Source organism: Acanthochromis polyacanthus, chromosome 5, assembly GCF_021347895.1.
Source record: "Acanthochromis polyacanthus isolate Apoly-LR-REF ecotype Palm Island chromosome 5, KAUST_Apoly_ChrSc, whole genome shotgun sequence".
Lineage (NCBI taxonomy): Eukaryota > Metazoa > Chordata > Actinopteri > Pomacentridae > Acanthochromis > Acanthochromis polyacanthus.
In genome coordinates this window covers 24,911,568-24,931,022 of record NC_067117.1, presented here as the reverse complement: position 1 = coordinate 24,931,022, position 19,455 = coordinate 24,911,568, and the positions used below count along the sequence as shown (strand labels likewise).

Here is a 19,455-nt window from a genome sequence, read left to right as displayed (position 1 = left end):
TTTTTTAAATCTTATTTTATCTTGAATAGAAAGACTTTTACTAGTTTGAGAAATATACTCACCTCCTTGCTGACACTTACATGAGAAGGTAATCAATACTTTTATGTCTGTATTCTAAACAGGAAGCTAGCTCAAACAGCTGTTTAGCTTAGCTTTACATAAAGGGTTGAAACAGGCTAAAACAGCAGGTACATATCTATGTTCCCAGAGTCCTGTTTATCTTAGTTCAATGCTCTATTAACATATATTAACTCTCCCATTGTGCTTGGGTCAAACTTTGACCCATTTCAAGTTAAAAACAGTTTTGCAAATAACTATTAGACCACAGTGACCACTGTTTACTGTCTCTTCCTTTGCAGTTGTTGGTGGAACCATACAGTGTTTTCTTCTTAAAGTTGTGAAGTCAGCTGTTTGGTGATTCGAAGACACTTTGCGATGGCTTCTTTGCTGTATTTCTCTTCGTTAAACTTACAGATGACCATCTTCTCGTCATTTCTCAGTTCTCTTCGTTTAGACATTGTTGAATGTTCTATTAATTTGGATTATCTGTTGGCATTACATATATGGTTTGTGCACAATATAATGGTAACTCAAAAAAACATCATATTTTTAAACTATTAAATTATTATAAGACATGTCTTTTAAAAGATGCAGAAATTATTTGGCCAGAATGATAAAATTCAAACAAAATTATCAATGTTAAAGGCCTGTTGTGTAGAATTTATAAAGAATGCAGCAGGTGAGCTTATAATTATTTCCCAAGCTGTGTTTTCATTAACTTTTCTCTTTTTTTGCAATGAGATTTGTAAACTGCTATCCACACACACACACAAGAAAACTAGTGTGTATCATTTTAACCCTAACTCTAAGGAAGCATTAAGTTATGACCTGTGGGGATCTCATGACTCCAACAACTTGAGATGTTCCCTTAAGTGTAGAATTCTTAGACTGAGAGCCTTTCCCCAAGGCTGGAAAACAGAAAACTTACTGTGGCAATTCACACACACACACACACACACACACACACACACACACACACACACACACACACACACACACACACACACACACACACACACACACACACACACACACACACACACACACACACATGTTTGTACTTCTATCTTAGTGAGGACATCCATAGGCGTAATGCATTTCCTAGAGCCTTACCCTAACCTTAACCATCACAACTGATTCCCTAAACTTAATCCTTACTCTAACCTTAACCAAACCTCAATTCATACCTGTTCTCTAAAAACAAGTCTTCACCCTCAAACATGGCTGTTTCAAAGTGAGGACCGACCAAAATGTCCTCACTTTGTAAAAATGTCCTCACTTTGATAGTTAAATGCAGAAAATGGTACTCACCATGTAGCAAGTACAAGAACACACACACACACACACACACACACACACACACACACACACACACACACACACACACACACACACACACACACACACACACACACACACAGCTCTGTGTTCACAACAATGAATACATCTGAGGAACATAGAATCTTGGGAACGTGGGAGCTCATATGTATAACTAAGGAGCTTAGGATCCTTTCGGGAATGTAGATTCCAAGGAACATCTCCAGAACCAGTTAGCTCAGCTCTCTGTGGACCTGAAATGTGCATTAGCAATTCTAAAACTGTGTCATGTGTTATATCTTTGTTAAATCTGTGGTAAAGAATAAATGTGAAAATGACAAGATGTGGTTTTACACGATCTGAAGCATCTACAGCATATTAAGATAAATTACGAAAACATTTGTTGAAAAAAGAACAGAAGACATTTTCTTAAAATAATGGAGCTTTTAGAACCATACCTGACATTGCAAAGTTACGGTTAAACATGTATTTTGCAGAAAAATGACTTCATGTTTTGGCTGCGACGAGCATCAGATCTTCCATCGTGTAATTAGTCAAATTAAAATGTCTTGGGTCGTTAAGTTTGAAGTTCACGCAGCACTTCTAGCCTCTATTAGAAGATAAATGTTGACATTTTCTTTTTGCTGTTTCACAGTCCCACCTCTGTTGATAGCATCAGGGGGCTCAGCTCAATTTATAAGGGGTAACATTTCATCTGTGAACACTTCACTGAGTGGGGTATGTAACGGGACGCTATAATCCATCAATAAAAGTGTATTGATATTGTCAAATGTTAATATGTCATCCATAAACCCCTGGGTCCTCTTGTCACCAGGACACAGCCTGCTCAGCAACACATACTGCCTCGTCGTGTTGTTCAGCATCGACCCGGGTCTCCCTCTGAATGGCTGCCGCTGTAAAATGTTGCATGCCGTGACAGAGCGGAGCATTAATCAAAGTTGATTTGAAGTGTGAGGGCGCAAGTGCCTTTTTCTGCTGGAGAACTGTTTAGCACAACAGCGCCATGTACAACGGGGTCCCACTCTTCAGTGTAATGGTACCAAAAGGAGGTCATGAATAATGGATTCAAGATCACTTACACCTCATGAAGCAGGCCATGGCATTCAAGGGATCATGTTTTTGCTGCACAAATTATGGATTTGGCTCCTTTGGCTGCAATTGTAAAGGAAAACAAGATCTCTCCAAGAGGGCTTTGAAAGAGTTTAATATGGCGCAAAACATGGCGGTAACAACAACAGTTTAGACTGTGACACTAAATGATGACAGTGAAAGGTTGGAAAAAGAAGAACTGAGGGTAAAAAATTTAACTTTGTAAAGGCCATTTTGCCTTCTAGTGGTATGAAACTGACACTTTAATAGCATTAAGTGTCAGCCACTAACTGTAGTGCGTCCCAGATTCAACTTTACTGAACTTGGAAAAACATACATGAAAAACACTGAGGTTTTAAAATGAAATCATTCTTGTTGAAAGTAAAGATTTGGTCTGCAGATGCAAATGGATGTTGCACTTTTCCATCATTTGTTTTATCATATTTCCCTGAACTTTTAGCAATTATTCAAATCTCCCCTCAACAACTGGACATAATTACAATTTTAATGCATTTGAAATGTAACTGTCCACTATCAAACCACATTTAATTGAAAATATATTAGTATTTACTCAGCTTTCCTTGGCCTCTCATGTTGAGCTGTTTGCATACTAGAATTGGAGAGGTGTTCTTATATTACAATTATCTCTCCCATACATGTAACAGTTCACTGTTATTACCTTTAGATGACAGCAAATAATGTGATAGCCTCTTGTTGTAACGTTGTGTCCTTGTGCCAGTGCTGTAGCTGCCTGTCTTTATACTGCCCCTCAGTGGCAACACGGTGAAACAGCCTACAAAAAGGCAAAGTTTCCCACTTGTGAACAAACACCGCAAAGTCTCACATCCGCACACTGTGCCAAAGTTTGATATTTCACCATAAAACACGAGGATAAGAATCCCAATAATTTCCAATGTGCCAATGCAGCTGGAGATAAATAGCGCAGAGCAGAGGAGATGATCAGATCTCACTCCATATCTTAATGGGATCCTCTCACACGCCATTCCCATTAATGACCAATCCCCCAATTATGTAAATCAGAGAACGGTCACTAACAGTGAGAACTTGAAGTTGCTCACATAAACACCAACAGTGTCACATTGCAGAGAGCGCTAATTGGCCACTACTTTTCATATAATTGCAGCGACTGGGGTCACATCCTCGGCTAACCTCTCCTTTAAGTATTGTTTTTCAGCACACAAACAGTTAATGGAGCAATTAAGATGGCGCTCACAAGCACCACTTGTGGGGACCATTTGGCAAGAAAGAGCCGGAGAGAGGCACACTGGGATGTTGTAACCCTTCATACTGTACACGAGTCTTGGGCCAGAGGGAGTGTTCAGTCGAGGCGCAAACACTGCACAAAACTCTCATATTGTAATCTAATGGTCAACGCTGGACTAAACATCCTGTATTAGACACTTTTATGATTTCAAAACACTTAAACCCAACAAAGTTTTTCTTTTGGTGCCGACATACACTGAAACAAAACACACACAGCCATTCACTTTGCATGTATTTTGTTATCAAAATACAAAATGGAGATTCCTTTAATTTCAGTTCTCTACATTTCAAAGCATTTCGCTGTCTTTGCACTTTTCATTGTTCAGTAAAAAAAAAAAAAAAGATCAGTTTCTTTCAGCCGCACTCAGTTACACTTACTATCATAAACAGAACTGCTGAAACAGCATTCAAAGTGTAAAATAATGCAACAAAAACATGCATCAGATATGGTGACAACATTTTATGCAGCTCTTCATCCAATAAAAAGTTCACTGTGCCACAGTTGTAACACGCCGAGCCTCTACAAGACAAAAACTCTACCATTCGTCTCATGGCACTGTAAATTATATCAGCTGGCAAAAAATTAAACACACAGGAACATTTAATACGGCTGTGAATGTGTCAAACAGACATAATGTGAATGCCACCTATTTCTGAGACTAATCCCTGGAGAGTGAAGAGCAAAAAAAGTTTTCATCTCTTCATCTACCCCCTTCTACCACAGACTTTGCCCACCCTCTATGACTAAGTTATGCCCTGTCATGTAGTCGGAGGCGTCAGATGCCAAGTAGACCACTGCAGCTTGCAGGTCTGTCACTTGAGCCAGTCTACCAGCAGGGATATCTGACAGCCAGCGTTGCACCAGAGGCCTCAGACTCTCCGAGTGGATGAGAGGGGTGTCAACAATCCCCCTGAAAAGGGAGGCAGACAAAGTGAGAGAGAAAGGAGGGGAGAGAAGAAAAAAAACCCAGAATGAAATCAGAAGGCATCACAGTTCAGAGCCAGGAGTGACAGCGTTGTTTCAGAGCCACCACTTTGGTGACAAAAATAAACCCAATTATCCTTTGAAGAAAGGGCATGGCATGGCATCTCTGATGATATTTACTGTGGGACTGGTGGCACTTAAATGACTGGCACGTCTCAGGAAGAGCCCATGGGTATGAGGGGACGTCTGGCATAATTTGCTCATAGCCTTTGGTTAACTACTTATTATATGCTGCTCCCTCATATTGCTGCTCCGATTCCTGACTGAAAAGTGCTTGTACTACTTTGATGCTGAGCGAGTGTTTAGGTAGAATTTATCAAGGAAAAAAGGTGCACCTCGTTTCATTTCGTGGCTGCACTTTTTGGCTAATAGCTTTGTGTCACAACAAATGTCGCTCTTTCCAGCTCCTGCAGTAAATATCACAGAGCTTACATTTGAATAAATATGTCAACATGCCCGCCTGTGCCTAATATGAGACGGCTTACGACTTTCTGCACAATTGGTGTGACAGTGACTAAAAGCCATAAGGCCCGAATCATTGTTCAATGCATCCTGGTGCCTTGATATGGAATTCCAACATTTGGCTAAATTAGCACTTCCAAGGAGCGTGTGACACCTTGGTTAACATATTCCACCTCAATTATATTTCTCTTCAGCTGCCCTGTTATCTGGAACCTTTCCTGGCAATCAGAGGTACTGTTTTCCCTCAGCCAATTTTCTAGATAATGCAGCTTATCACCGCTGCGGCTAAAGTTGCCAATGGAATCAGGCTCCAGTCAACCTCGTGAGCGCTAATTGTGTCCCTTTTTTATGCATATTTACCGACTGTCACTTCAAAGAAATCAGCGGCCCATTGAGACACCCAGTTAGCGAAGGGAGAGAGAATTGCTTCTTTGCAAATTAAAATTAGCAAACAAGCTGCCGATAAATAAAGCTGAGCGCGGTGCGTGTGTGAGGGCTTTGTTCTGGGGCTGTGACTGGGCCTGGCTCGCCCGGCGCCACCGGACGGATTTGCTGAGGGATGGCTGGGGCTCAGGGATGCTCCACTTAACACTCCCCCCACACGCAGCCCTTCCTGTGTTCTCCTCTTTTCTTCCTACCGCTCAGCTTCACAGACAAATAGATACAAACAAGGCGCCATTGTTGCGCCGACACTTGGAGTGAGGTTGCAAATTTGATTCCCTAATTGAACAGAACAATTAGAGCAAGTGTTTGGTTGATTCATCCCTCAAGACGTCATCTAATTAAGCACTGATGCATTGTTTGAGGACTTAAATTAGTGCATCATTCTCAAATGGGGCTCCTCGTATGAAAGCAAACACACTAATCACCGTGTCCTTTTGAAGCTCAACCTCCTACAACAATCAAAAGGTGGGCCAGCCGCGATTTAGCATGAAAACAGACGAAGGCCAGGAATAGACGGCACTTACGGTGAGATGCAGTTGACACGGACTCCTCTGTCAATCCATTCGGTGCCCAAAGTCTGAGTCAGTTTGACCACTCCAGCCTTGGATGTGTTGTAGGAAAGCTGCTTCTGGGGATGGGGGACTGCAGGATAGGAGGGTGGAAAGAAAAATCAGCTCTCTAAATGGACAACACAGTGCTTTATGAAGGTGACATTTAATGCACCATTAACAATAGTATGTGTTTTTGAAATTCTCTTTTTATAAATCTGTTTTATTCTTCTACCTATAAAAAAGAGAAAAGCTAAATAGCTCCTTTCTTTAAAAAAAAAAAAAAAGAAAAGGCCTAACAGCTCCGGGTACTACTAGTGGATGCTAGATAAAAGCTCTTCCATTAGCTGCTGGGGACTCTGCGGATGAAGCCATGTAAAATTAATTGCTTATAATGTCCAGTTATGCTCTGTCCTCAGCAACAAAGGCAGGGAGCCATTTGTTTGCCTTGACCATCACAGATGCTGCACACTGCATGGGATGCCGGGACAGGGGCTCATTTTCTGCTGGTTGATTAATCATCACAAGGAAGGCTCCAAGTTACATACAACTTTAGTAGTTAACCTCATCACCCGCCGATCTGACTGCCAAATGGCTTCAGTGTGAGACCGGGATGATAAATACCGGCCAGATGCAGAGAGGCAGAGACCAGTCCTGGGGAGAAAAGGCTGGAGCATCCCGCATGCACCGCTCGGATAAAGAAAAAAGAAGGAGAAAAATGTGCAGGATAAGAGGCAAAAGTTGGAAAGTGATGAAGAAATAATATGTAAAGGGTGGGACAACAGATTGGTAGCTGAGAGCGGGGTTGAGTGGGATTGTGTAGGTGTGGCGAGATAACGGAGGGAAGGTAAGGCTGGGTTGGGCTGGGCTGGATAAGGGTAGGCTAGGACCTCAGAGGAGCAGGCGAGGAGGAGCAGAGCCCAGGGCTTACACGCAGATTGAAGGTGAAATCCGACTTATCAGGACAGGAAACACAGCTCAAAATGCCTAACAGCACTAATCCTTGCTCAAGACCTGATGATACGGGCCCAAAATACCATTCAGAAAATGCCTTCATCCTTTAAATAAACCTGCATTGATGTTTTCGCCGTCTTAAAGAGCAGTAATCCCCAGAGAAGGGAAAAAGAAGTAGAAGGAGAGCATTCTCCAAAGCCCTCTTTAACATTCACCCTGCTACTTATTGCCCATTTCAAGTGGGAGAAAACACGCTCTTTATCAGACACGCCTTTACATTTTGAATTCTGCTGAGCAGATAAGGAGTTCAAATGATGCACTCTTTTCCCAGACTGCTGCTGCTGTTGTAATGTACATTACTATGCAGCGGAGATGTGCAGGTAAGAATGTGAGAGTCACAAATCCCTCAGTAAGGTCAGCGTGCAGCCACAAAGCCCATATCAAGTTAGATGTTTCCTGTCTAGGTGTCTTTGAGCTGCTGGCCATCATTGAGAAAAAAAATAGTTGTTGATGGTCTGGAGTGTGTGCATGTGTGTGGAGGGGTGTTAGCGGGCACTCGCGCACTTTCTATTCAGCAGATGGACAAAAAGCTGTCATTGTGCATTTTAATTGGACATTTACGGCTGCTTTTTGGGCTTCCACTTGGCTAGAACAGGTCCCATCTGATTACACATTATGACAATATTATAACAGATGTCCAGACCAATAAAGTAAATTCCTGAAGGACTGAACGTAATGTGAGTAATTGATCATTTTCTTTATGCCGGCCTCTATTTACCAGCATGCTCCTGTTTTACAGATTGCCCCTGCAGTCGGGACTGGGGCCCATATGGCACAGCACTTTACAGGCGATTTGACTATACTGCTGATGAAGTGTTGCTGTTCCTCTGGAGGAACCTGTTGGAGGAGGAACATTACACCGGTGCTGCGAATTACAAGGCTTTTACTAAGCTCTCACTAAACTCCAAAAGTGTCTTCCGCTGTTCAAACAAGGCCGCTGGCACAGGCTGGGGTTTTGCCGTTGCACAGGAACCCTCCCTCCCATGTTGGACCTCAGGTTGCCTTCCACATCCTCCAGACGGCTCCGCAGAGAGGGGATGTTTATTATGATGCAAAACTGCCTCGGCGAGACGCAATCACAACACTTTGTATTTTCTGCTATGCTTACTGTATGCAGGGGTGGAAGCGTCAGCACAGAGCAGTTTAACTGGGGTAAAAGTTGCAAAGGAGAAAAGCTGCCTAATCTGGTTTTAAATGCCCAGGTTCACCTTAAGTTTCCACAAACAGGAAAACTGCAAGAAATACTTTCTGTCCGATGATAAAACTATTTAATGTGATGTGTACTCCCCCACATAGCTGTATGGCGCAAATGTATTTAACTCCCCCCCCTCTTCCCAGCTCTCCACGCCAAATGGAGAGATTAAAAGCAGACATGGAGGGGCTCCAGAGAGAAAGTGGGGGAATAGAATCATCACTCACCTATTAGACTGGCCATGGAGGCTGTGTTGATAATCTTGCCGTATCCTTGCTTCAACATCACTCGACCTGCTGCCTAAGGCAAGGATTCGGGGGTGAAAGAGACACATTAGACACCTTATTATTGAAGCACCGATACGCCATAAGTACCAGCTTGAGTGCAGATCAACACAAAAACATGTAGTTTATCATCAGAGGCCCAACAACATTTTTTGGTGGATTTGAAAGCTGCACAAAAGGGGGCTGTCGGATGTGCAGAGCATATATAGACGTCTGACAGCAACTAGATAATTTAGAACTAAATTTAGTTACTACAGAGGAGCTGGAGCTGGTTGGACCATCACTAATTAGGTCATACTCTAACTAGTTCTGACAGAAATAGACCACTAAAGGAATCCGTGATCAAGAATCTATTCAGTACTTTTAGCATATTTTCACTCAGATTTTACTGATGAAAGAAACCTTTTTTATATTATAAATTTGATCATAGCAGACATTAACAAAGATTGTGATACAAGGAGTAAAACTCTGTGGATCTGCAACATTTGTACCTGCTGTAGGTACATAGTTATACCTGCGATTACGCACGTACTTTCACATTTTTCTTTTGAATATATCAGGTAGCATATTGATTATATGTTCCTCTGTGGGTTTTGAAAATTCTCTTGCTTCTAAAGCTGCAAAATCTTAATTTAAAAAAAAAAAGATTTATCTAAAAATGACCTGTCACAAAGCTGGAAGTTTTTAGTATTTTTATTAGCTCCTGACTCTTTTTGGAAACACATGATTTTTTCTCAAGACAGAATCAATTAATTTGATTATTTTGGTGCTAAAGCAGCACCTCTGTTTATAATCTGTTGCAAAGAATGTGATAATTTAAACATATTCCAATCACAAAAGTTGCTGTGATCTGTAAAAAGCAGATGCTTAATTTTAACCTAGTAGATTCTCTGTTTTATGTAGTTTTTAAAAATATATTTAACAAATGAAATTTCCCGTATGTTTATGAAACCGGTGCAGAATGTCAGAAAACCTCCATTCTCAGTGGTGTATTCTAATGTTCTTTGTCTTTCTTACTGACTTCTGGGTCCAGTGGAAAAATGTAATTCTTCCTACAGATTGTTCTTTAAAGCAACAGTGAAATCTCACAGGATCAACTGAATGGGCTATGAAGCTCATTTTAATAAAGTCCATTGCTATAAATCACATTTAAAATATCTACTGTTAAAAGTCCTCTTCTTTTTGGCCTGAAAATTGCACATCGCACTACTGCAGTTTGGTGGAGCGAGTAAAAGGTCTCTGTGGCTGCCACTGTCACACAGTTCTGGCTCAGACAGCCGGTGAAACACACCTGACAGCACATGAAAGTCCCCCTCAGGTTCACGTTGAAGGTTTGGTCCCACTCCTCCAGACTGGTGTCTTCGCTGGCTGAGTTCATGTTGATGCCAGCGTGGTTGCAGGCGATGTGGAGCGCTCCCCATTTGGAGACGATGGTGTCGATCATCCTCTGGACGTCCTCTGATTTGCTAATGTCAGCTCTGATTGAAATGGAATTTATACCTGTTTTTTTTTTGTTTTTTTTTAAAGAAAGTAAAAAAGAAACACAGGAATGTCTGTCAGAAAACGTAATGCAAGCAACTTCTGTTGCTGCACATTTCAGAAGTTTGGTTTGGAGGAGATGCACATAAATAGCAAACACATAAACACAAAAAGCCTGAAAAACAATAAATCACACAATAAACTGAAGAATATTTTGAAAATGGTATTTTGTTTTTCTTTTTTCTTTTTTTTTTAGTGTGGGATATTTCATTCTCTAAAAGGAAGAGAGGAAATCACACAGACAGATTTAGAAGATCATGTTGACCAGATATTTTTTCCTTTAGTTTGCTGCCATCTGCTGGTCACAAACCATAACCTGATCACACTCAAAGATGACACCCCAATTGTAACTCTGTTTCAATGTGTTCACACAAGATTAGCATGTTGTTTTTCCAAATAATGCCTGAGTGTTGAGAGAACTTTTCATCAGCGTGTCATTTCAAGCATCTGTCAATGCAGAGTTGCTAGTTTAAAGCCAGTCTTACTAGTTTTAGCCCAACGGAATGCCAGTGGTGGAAAATTACAGACACTCAAGTACTTCAATCGGTACAATCCCTGAAGTACTTTTACTTTGAGTATTTCCATGTACTTCACATTTTCATCACACAACATTTCAGAGTGCAATCACGTCTTTTCTGCTCCTCTACATTTATTTTACAGCTTTAGTAACTAAGATTAGGTGTTTACACAGTGGATAATTTCACAACATGCCATTACAATTAAAAACACTGTTAAAGATTAAACAGCTTCCAACCTCTTTGACCTCTGACAGCTTACGAAAAGCAGTTCAGAGTCTGGGTCATGTTACAGATGTGCGAGTTGTTTTTAGCTCATTAAATAGTGATTTTTCCCTCCAAACTTCTCACATGGTTTTGGTTCAATAATATTTAAAGGATTCAAAGCATCCCAAAAATCACTGACTAGAGGCAAAAGTCCAAACACTAAAAGCTGAATGTGTATATAATCAATGTGTAGAAAACTGTATAGAAAGTTCATACCAGCTCCACTTGCAGCAGCACTAATTATATCATATATAATAATATATCAGTCAGAGGGACCAAACCAGCAGTTTGACTTCAACACTTTAACTGTATGCTTTCACGAAAGTAGGATTTTTCAGGACTTATGCTTGTAATGGAGTATTTTTAGTAAAAGACCGGACTACTTCCTCCAACACTCCCCAATACTTTCACTTTTTCTGGTTCTCACAGGCGCCGTCTCACTGTAGTTGCTGACATTCATCTGTTTCTCTGCTTCACATTAAGAGCAATCTAAAGGACGCTGCGATATTCCAGCTATGTCACCAAACAACAGCAGAAAGAATTAATTGTCAAATCGCTGTCTTTGTGTGGGGAATGCTCCAAATTAAATTTATTTTGCTTTATCGACTGTGAAATTGTATCCGCCTGTTTAGTTGCATCCACAGCAAATGAACTAGTGAGTAAAGAAAGGAAAGTAATAAGCAAATATTTTCATCGTCTATTAACTGTTTGAGCAATTTTCCAAGCAAAAAACGCAAACTATGTTGTGCTTCCAGCATTTTAAATGTGTGAATTAAAGGGTTTTACTTTTCTCGACATTACCATACAGTGAATATCTTTGAGTTCTGAGTCGGTGGAGACTGTCATGTTCATCGTTTTTGTGTTTTCTGATGTTTGAAGTTAAAGAGCTTCAGACAAAACCTCAAATTCAGAAATATATCTCTAGCCACATTTAAATTATTACCACTATAAAACAGCAAACAGGAGAAGTGATACAATTTTAATGTTTTGGAAATGGACATCAGGGTGGCATTAATGTTTCTATATTAAGTCTGACCAACCATTCTGCACACAATGTGGCAGTTAGGTTCAAACCTATTTAAAAAAGGGTTTAGAGCAGGATGGGCACAATCAGCTCATGCCTAAGTCTATACATGTAGCATTACCTTTAAGAAAGAGCTCCTTAGCAACCGCCTCAGCTTTATTTTGATCCATATCGACCACCGCCACCTTCGCTCCAGCCTCACCCAGCGCATGAGCGAATGCCCGGCCTATGCCCTGTCCAGCGCCCGTCACGTAGGCCACCTTCCCATCAAGACGCAGCCGATCCAGGATGGAGCGCCCTTTGACCCCGTGGAAAACCTCATCATCTGTTATTTCACACTGATAAATAACAAGCAGACACGATCAATGAGGACGGTGCTGCTACTAAACGAAGACACGATAACAGCCGCCATCGATTGAGGTCAACATTACCTGGGTTCGTGAGCTCTCAGTGGCCGCAGACACCCGACGGATGATACTGATGCCATCTCTGAGAGGAACGATGACCTTTCAAACAAGAAGGGCACCGTTAGAATGAAAGAGGAGTAAGAATTAGCTGTAGCACTTAAAGGCTTTGAAATTTACCTGCTCAACTCGCGGGTCATTAGAGATAAAATGGTTGAACTCTCGAAGCGCCAGTCCGTTCCTATCTGTGGTGTCTTTAAGATAAACTTCTGCTTTGAACAGCGAGTTATCTACACATATGACCCCTTGTATTCTCAGCAAGTTGTTGTCCAGGATGAAGTTGTAGTAGTTGATGTAATTATCCTTGTCGGCATCGATGAAGACCATGTCAAACTGCTCACCTGCAGCTGCTAACTCCTGTAAGGAACAGAATGTAATTACAAAATGAACCATGTGCCCCACAGTTACTTAACTTGTTCAATTCAAAGCAACTGACACCATGCAAAGTGTAAAGACGTGAAGAAGAGCTGTTAATTAACTGCATTCCTGGTAGACAGTGTACTCCATCTTCTAAAGGATTTTTCTAAGGTTTCTAACTCTTCTCTGACAGCTAAGTCATTCTTTCTCACCTTCAGGGTGTCCATGGCAGATCCAGTCTTGACAGTGATCTTCTTGCCATGTGGAGACTTGTCAAAAATGGGCTGAGCAAACTCCTTAAGGTATGGCTCTAACTCACAGGCCACTAAGCAGCCATCCTCGGGGAGCCCTTCAGCCATGGACAGAGCTCCGTAGCCGGTGAACATCCCGATCTCTAGCACCCTCTTGGCTTGGCTCATGTGGATCAACATCTTCAGGGTCTGACCTGCCAGAAAGAAAGCAGAAAACAGGTGAAGCCATGGATATACTGGACATTAACAGCACACATGTTAATGTCCCACCTTCAACGTGTCCAGTGATGCACTCTTTGGGAAGCCGGAACATCGTCTTTCCCTCCTTGTGCACCTGATCCCAGTCATGGGTGACAGTTTTTCTGCAGTTAAGTATGAATGAGAACATGAACTTCACAAAGTTAGCTTTTTAAACTCTGAACAATCATGTGTAGGAAGTGAGACGTACTTATAAAGCTCTGCTAGAGGTTCACTCTCCTGGGTGGTCATCTTCTCCAGGTAGTCATTCAGGCCGCTGGCGATGTCCAGAGCCTTCTGCAGGTAACTCGTCAACTCCTCGGGAACATCACCGCGTGCTGCAGCTACGTTCTTGGCTTTTGATAGTAGATCCACAATGATCTCCACTGGGGTGTCGGGAACTGGGAGAATGACATATGTGATAATCATTTGCTCTCTCTGCTGCTCAGTCCTGCCCTGGACCAAATGATGCCGGGCTACAACTGGAAAATTATGTTCATTATCCAATCATCTGCAATATATTCGTTTAATTACTTGATTGGCCAATAAAAACGTCAAAAAAGTGGAGTGAATGCCTGATATACTCATGTATTTTCACTGAGTGAGAATTAACAAAGAAAGTTCAGCATATTCTATCAAAATTATTTAAAGAGACTTTAAACATAATAAAAGTGCATTTTAAGATACAATTCTTGTAGTTGCATTCATCCATTCTATCAAATTTTATCTCAGAGGGAAATAATATTGTAGTTATTATTCCACGATGGGGTATTAAACAGATATACTGTGAAGAATAAAAAAATATATACAAATTAAATATCTTATTGCTCTAGAAAATTGTCAGAAATAGTAAATGCCTGTTACATCAATGTATTATCACATTACACATCAAAAAGCTGGGAGAAAAATGACAGATTTTTAAAGGTATTCATGAAAAACAACAAAGATTATTAATCAGTTATCAAAAAATAATCCATTGGGTGTGAATTAACAAGAATATTTTTAAGTTACTTACAGAGGGAAATATTGTAGCTATTACTCCACTACATATATTAAACAGTCATACTGTGAAGATTAAAAATGTACAAATCAATTATTAGATCGGTATTAAAAAGGTGTCAGAAAATAGTGCAAATGTTTGATAGAAAAGGTGGGAGAAAAAGGCATATTTTGTCAATTCTGCATGAAAAATATTGTCATGTCATATATATATATATATATTTTTTTTTTTTTTCTCAAAGATTTCCACTAAGTGTGACACAACAAAAATTGTTTTATTACTAAATTATTTGATTGGTCTATAAAGATGTCAGAAAATATCCATGTATTATCACACTGGACACTGTAAAGCTAGGAGAAAAAGGAAACCTTTCTAAAATTTGTGTTCAAAATGAGAGACAAATTTAGAATCAATCATCAAAAAATGTGCAGAATAATTTCCACTTGCTGTGAATTAAGAAAGAAAGTCAAATATATTGTGCATAAACTATTCATATATACTTTTAACATAATAAAAGGTGAATTTTTAAGGTGCTTTTGTTGCACTTAAGTTAATCCAATTGTATTCCAGAAGGAAACAATGTAGTCATTACTCCACTTCATATATTAGACACACTATGAAGATTAAAAATGCACAAAGTAATTATTTGATCTGATATAATTTATATTTCCATGTATTATCACACTGGACATCAAAAAGCTGGGAGAAGAAAAGCATTTTTTTTAAGTTTTGCATGAAAAATGGCAGACATTATTAATCAATCATCAAAAGTATTTGCAGAATAATTTCCACAAAGTGTGAATTACCAAAGAAAGCTCAAAACATTTTAAATAAACTATAGAAACAAGACTCACAATATCAGACAGACACATTGTGAAGATTAAAAATGTACAAATTAGATCAATGCATACATTTGATCTGACATGATTTATTCATCCATATATTATCGCAATGGACACCTAAAAGCTGTGAGGAAAAAAAGCAAATTTTCAAAATTTTGCATGAAAAAATGACAGGCATAAATACTCACACCCCAACAGTCAGATCTCATTATATTTGCAGAATAATTATATTTGCAGAATAATTTTCATTAGGATAATTTACCAAAGAAAGTTCAAAACATTTATATAAGCTAGTCAAAAGAGACTTTTCACATAATAAAAGTGCATTTTTAGGTTCCTTTGTTGAAGTTATTACTCCACTACTCATATTATACAGACAGAAGATTAGAGCTGCATCGATTGTGCAGTTATCGATTAAGTGGACCCTGATGCATGGCTACTCCTCTCCCAGCAGCAACATGTTTATTCTGAGAAACACACTCTGAATAAACACTACTCTGCTGAAGTCATGACACGTGTTGAACCTTCGTGCCACTGACATCCTGACATTGAGATTATCTGACCAGCTCACTGCGCAAAAATGTGGCAACAGCCTTACCTTTATCGCTTGACATGCTTCGTGTGGATGGGAGGAACAGTTTTGGCAAACTGGCAGCGTTGGTGTGTACCTGTCGAGGTGGTCCTGCCGTTTCGGTTATATCACAACTATGCAAATTGTTGAGTGAGGGGAGTGACGGACGACTTCCCACGACACGTGAACACGCTCGTTATCCAATAGTGTGGGCCACGTGAGCGCGCGCAGTCTCCGATCGTGAGTTTTCGTAATTTCCACGAAGAACTGCGAGTTGACTTTTGCTATCGAACCTGTTCTTCAGGTCAACGTGGAGCCCCGGGGAGGCTTAAGGTCACGTGTTGTGGTTTTAGGGCTTCATGTCAGCTGATGTGGTTGGTGGGAGTGACTGAAGTGGCCACGAGGAAGGGGACACAGTTTAAACATCACTTCATCAAAAATGTACTTACATATGCGTTTGGCCTAGATTGTTAAAATATTGTGCACATATGTTTTCTTGCATCTATTTTTAAGGCGTTATTGGCTGCATTCCCTCCAGGTGTGGTTAACCTCCCTCCTGAGCACTGAAATGATTTAAATGGAATAAAGCCATGATCAATTTATGCAACACCCACCTGATGTTCTGCAGTGAAAAAAAAGTCTGCTCAAACTGCACATCATTGAAATATTAGACAATTCATTGTTAATCTGATCTGAAAAACATTTTTATGGATGAAATAGGACAATTAACTTGTGCAGGGTGCAATATGTAACCTGTGTTGAATAGTAACTGGCAATATCTATCTATCTATCTATCTATCTATCTATCTATCTATCTATCTATCTATCTATCTATCTTCTAAGCCATGTATACTGCTGCAGTGTCTGAAATCATCTACTCTTGTCACACTCCCCTGACTGACATTTTCATGACAAATTCATACAATACCAAACTAATTTAGTCTATTTTTGTTCTTTGTTTGTGTTGTGATGCTTCCATTAAACATCCATCCATCCATTCTCTATAAACCACTTTATCCTCATTAGGGTCACGGGGGGCTGGAGTGTATCCCAGCTGATTTAGGGTGAAGGCAGGGGACACCCTGGACAGGTCATCAGTCTATTACAGGGCTACATATACAAACAGTCACTCTCACATTCACACCTACGGGCAATTTAGAGTAATCAATTAACCTCAGCATATTTTTGGACTATGGGAGGAAGCTGGAGTACCCCGAGAAAACTCACACATGCACAGGGAGAACATGCAAACTCCATGCAGAAAGATCCCGGGAAGGCAGGGATGCAAACCGGGGATCTTCTAACTGTAAATCGAAAATGCTAACCACTACGCCACTGTGCAGCCCTCCATTAAACATCCATCCATCCTCTATACACCGCTTTATCCTCACTAGGGTCACGGGGGGTGCTGGAGCCTATCCCAGCTGACTCTGGCGAAGGCAGGGGACACCCTGGACAGGTCGCCAGTCTATTACAGGGCTACATATACAGACAAACAATCACTCTCACATTCACAGCTATGGGCAATTTAGAGTAACCAATTAACCTCAGCATATTTTTGGACTATGGGAGGAAGCTGGAGTACCCGGAGAAAACCCACGCATGCTCCGGGAGAACATGCAAACTCCATGCAGAAAGATCCCATCATTATATTTAATTTTTATATTTTCATACTTAACGCATGGATTTATCACATGCCTACAAATATAGAAAAGACATATCCAATAGAAAATACAGCTTAGCACTATAAAATATGTATTAAAATAGCTGTCCTTTGACACAGTGCATGATGGTATATGTTGCTCGGTTAGTGGCTATTGGCTATACATTACTTTTAATGGTGAATTGTGAGATATTCTGCCTGTACTATACAGGGTATAACAATTGTTGCTTGTCATTGGGACAGTACTAGAACACGGTGAACACACTACACAATACAAAGTACAAAGTACAGCCTGATTGCAGTCAAAGCTATGGTCAAGACGACCTGATGAAGTTCAAACCAAGCATCAGAATGGGGAAGAAATGTGACTTAGATGACTTTAAACATGACATAATATTTGGTATCAGATGGGTCGATCTGACTTTTAGAAACTGATGATCTGCTGGAATTTTCACGCACAGCCATCTCCAGACTTTGCAGAGAATGGACCAAAAAAGAGCAAGTGTCCAGCAGTTAAGCAGCACTTCTCTGGGTGAAAATGCCTTGTTGATGTGAGAGATCAGAGGTCAGATTAGTTTCAAGATGATAGAAAGGCAACAGTAACTCAGAAACCACTCATTACAATCAAGGTATGCAGGAAGCCATCTCTGAACGCACCACATGTCAAATCTTGAAGCAAATGAGCTACAGCTGTAGAAAACCACACCAGGTGTCCCTTCTGTCAGCTCAGAACAGGAAACTGAGGCCACAATTTACACAGATTCACCACAAAATTAGACAATGGACGTTTGGAAAAGTGTTGCATGGCCAGATGAGCCTCGATTTATGCTGATGTTAGAATTGGAGTTAACAACGTGAAAACATGGATCCATCCTGTCTTGTATCAATGGTTTGGACCCCTTAGTACCAACTCAGCATCATTTAAATGCAACAGCCTCCCTGAGTGATGTCGCTGACCATGTCCATGCCTTTGGCTGCATCCAGCAGGATAACCATGTCACAGAGCTCAAATCATCCATCCATTCTCTATACACCGCTTTATCCTCACCAGGGTCGTGGGGGGTGCTGGAGCCTATCCCAGCTGACTCGGGCGAAGGCAGGGGACACCCTGGACAGGTCGCCAGTCTGTCACAGGGCTACATATACAGACAGACAATCACACTCACATTCACAGCTACGGGCAATTTAGAGTAACCAATTAACCTCAGCATGTTTTTAGACTGTGGGGGAAGCCGGAGTACCCGGAGAAAACCCACGCATGCACAGGGAGAACATGCAAACTCCATGCAGAAAGATCCCAGGCCCACCCCGGGATTTGAACCGGGGATCTTCTTGCTGCAAGGCAAAAGTGCTAACTACTACACCACTGTGCAGCCTGAGCTCAAATCATCTCAAATTAATTTTTTGAACATAACAATGAGTTCACTCTACTCCAGTGGCCTCCAACAGTCACCAGATCTCAGTCCAACAGAGCACCTATGGAATATGGTGGGACGGGTTACTCACAGCATGGATGCGAAATCAACAAACCTGCAGTAATTGTGTGATGCTGTCATATAAATATGGAAAATCTCTAGGGAATGTTTCCAGCATCTTGTTATTATCTTTATACATAGAGTCATTGTAGTATCTGACCTGAGACATGTCATCCTCGAGGTCGAAGAGAAACCACGACATCATAAAATACAAATATCTTAGAATCTGCACTGATGAAATACTTATTGAAGCAATTAGTCTTTAAACCTTCATACATGCATCATCTATGACTCTTCAGCCCTACGATGCTGTATGTCACCCAAATTTATCACTGGTAATAACTGTAACCAAGGTAAGATGTGTGCTAAAGTTAGATGTCTTTTTAATTTCTGTAGTGCTGTCTTTTAATCTTTGCTCTCACCATACATCCTACAATGATTAGATGTGTTGCTGGTGCAGGCAGAAAATCTAGTTTTACACACTGTAGGCCTGCAGCGTTAAATAACATGTAGAATAATGTGAAGCTTGACTCATTTTTATCCTTGAGGC

General features: G+C 40.6%; 1 protein-coding gene across 1 annotated transcript; it reads right to left on the bottom strand.

The window, feature by feature from the left end:
- Window positions 1–3,990: 3,990 nt before the first annotated feature.
- Window positions 3,991–16,112, bottom strand: zgc:113054 (uncharacterized protein LOC541322 homolog). Its single transcript, XM_022187104.2, has 11 exons — window positions 15,795–16,112; window positions 13,566–13,755; window positions 13,388–13,479; window positions 13,079–13,311; window positions 12,630–12,866; window positions 12,477–12,551; window positions 12,167–12,383; window positions 9,992–10,200; window positions 8,644–8,716; window positions 6,187–6,304; window positions 3,991–4,682 (listed from the first exon to the last, which is right to left on the bottom strand). Exons 1-11 carry the CDS (start codon window positions 15,808–15,810, stop codon window positions 4,487–4,489), a joined length of 1,656 nt encoding a protein of 551 aa, XP_022042796.2. The 5' UTR covers window positions 15,811–16,112; the 3' UTR covers window positions 3,991–4,486.
- Between the last annotated feature and the right edge of the window lie 3,343 nt (window positions 16,113–19,455).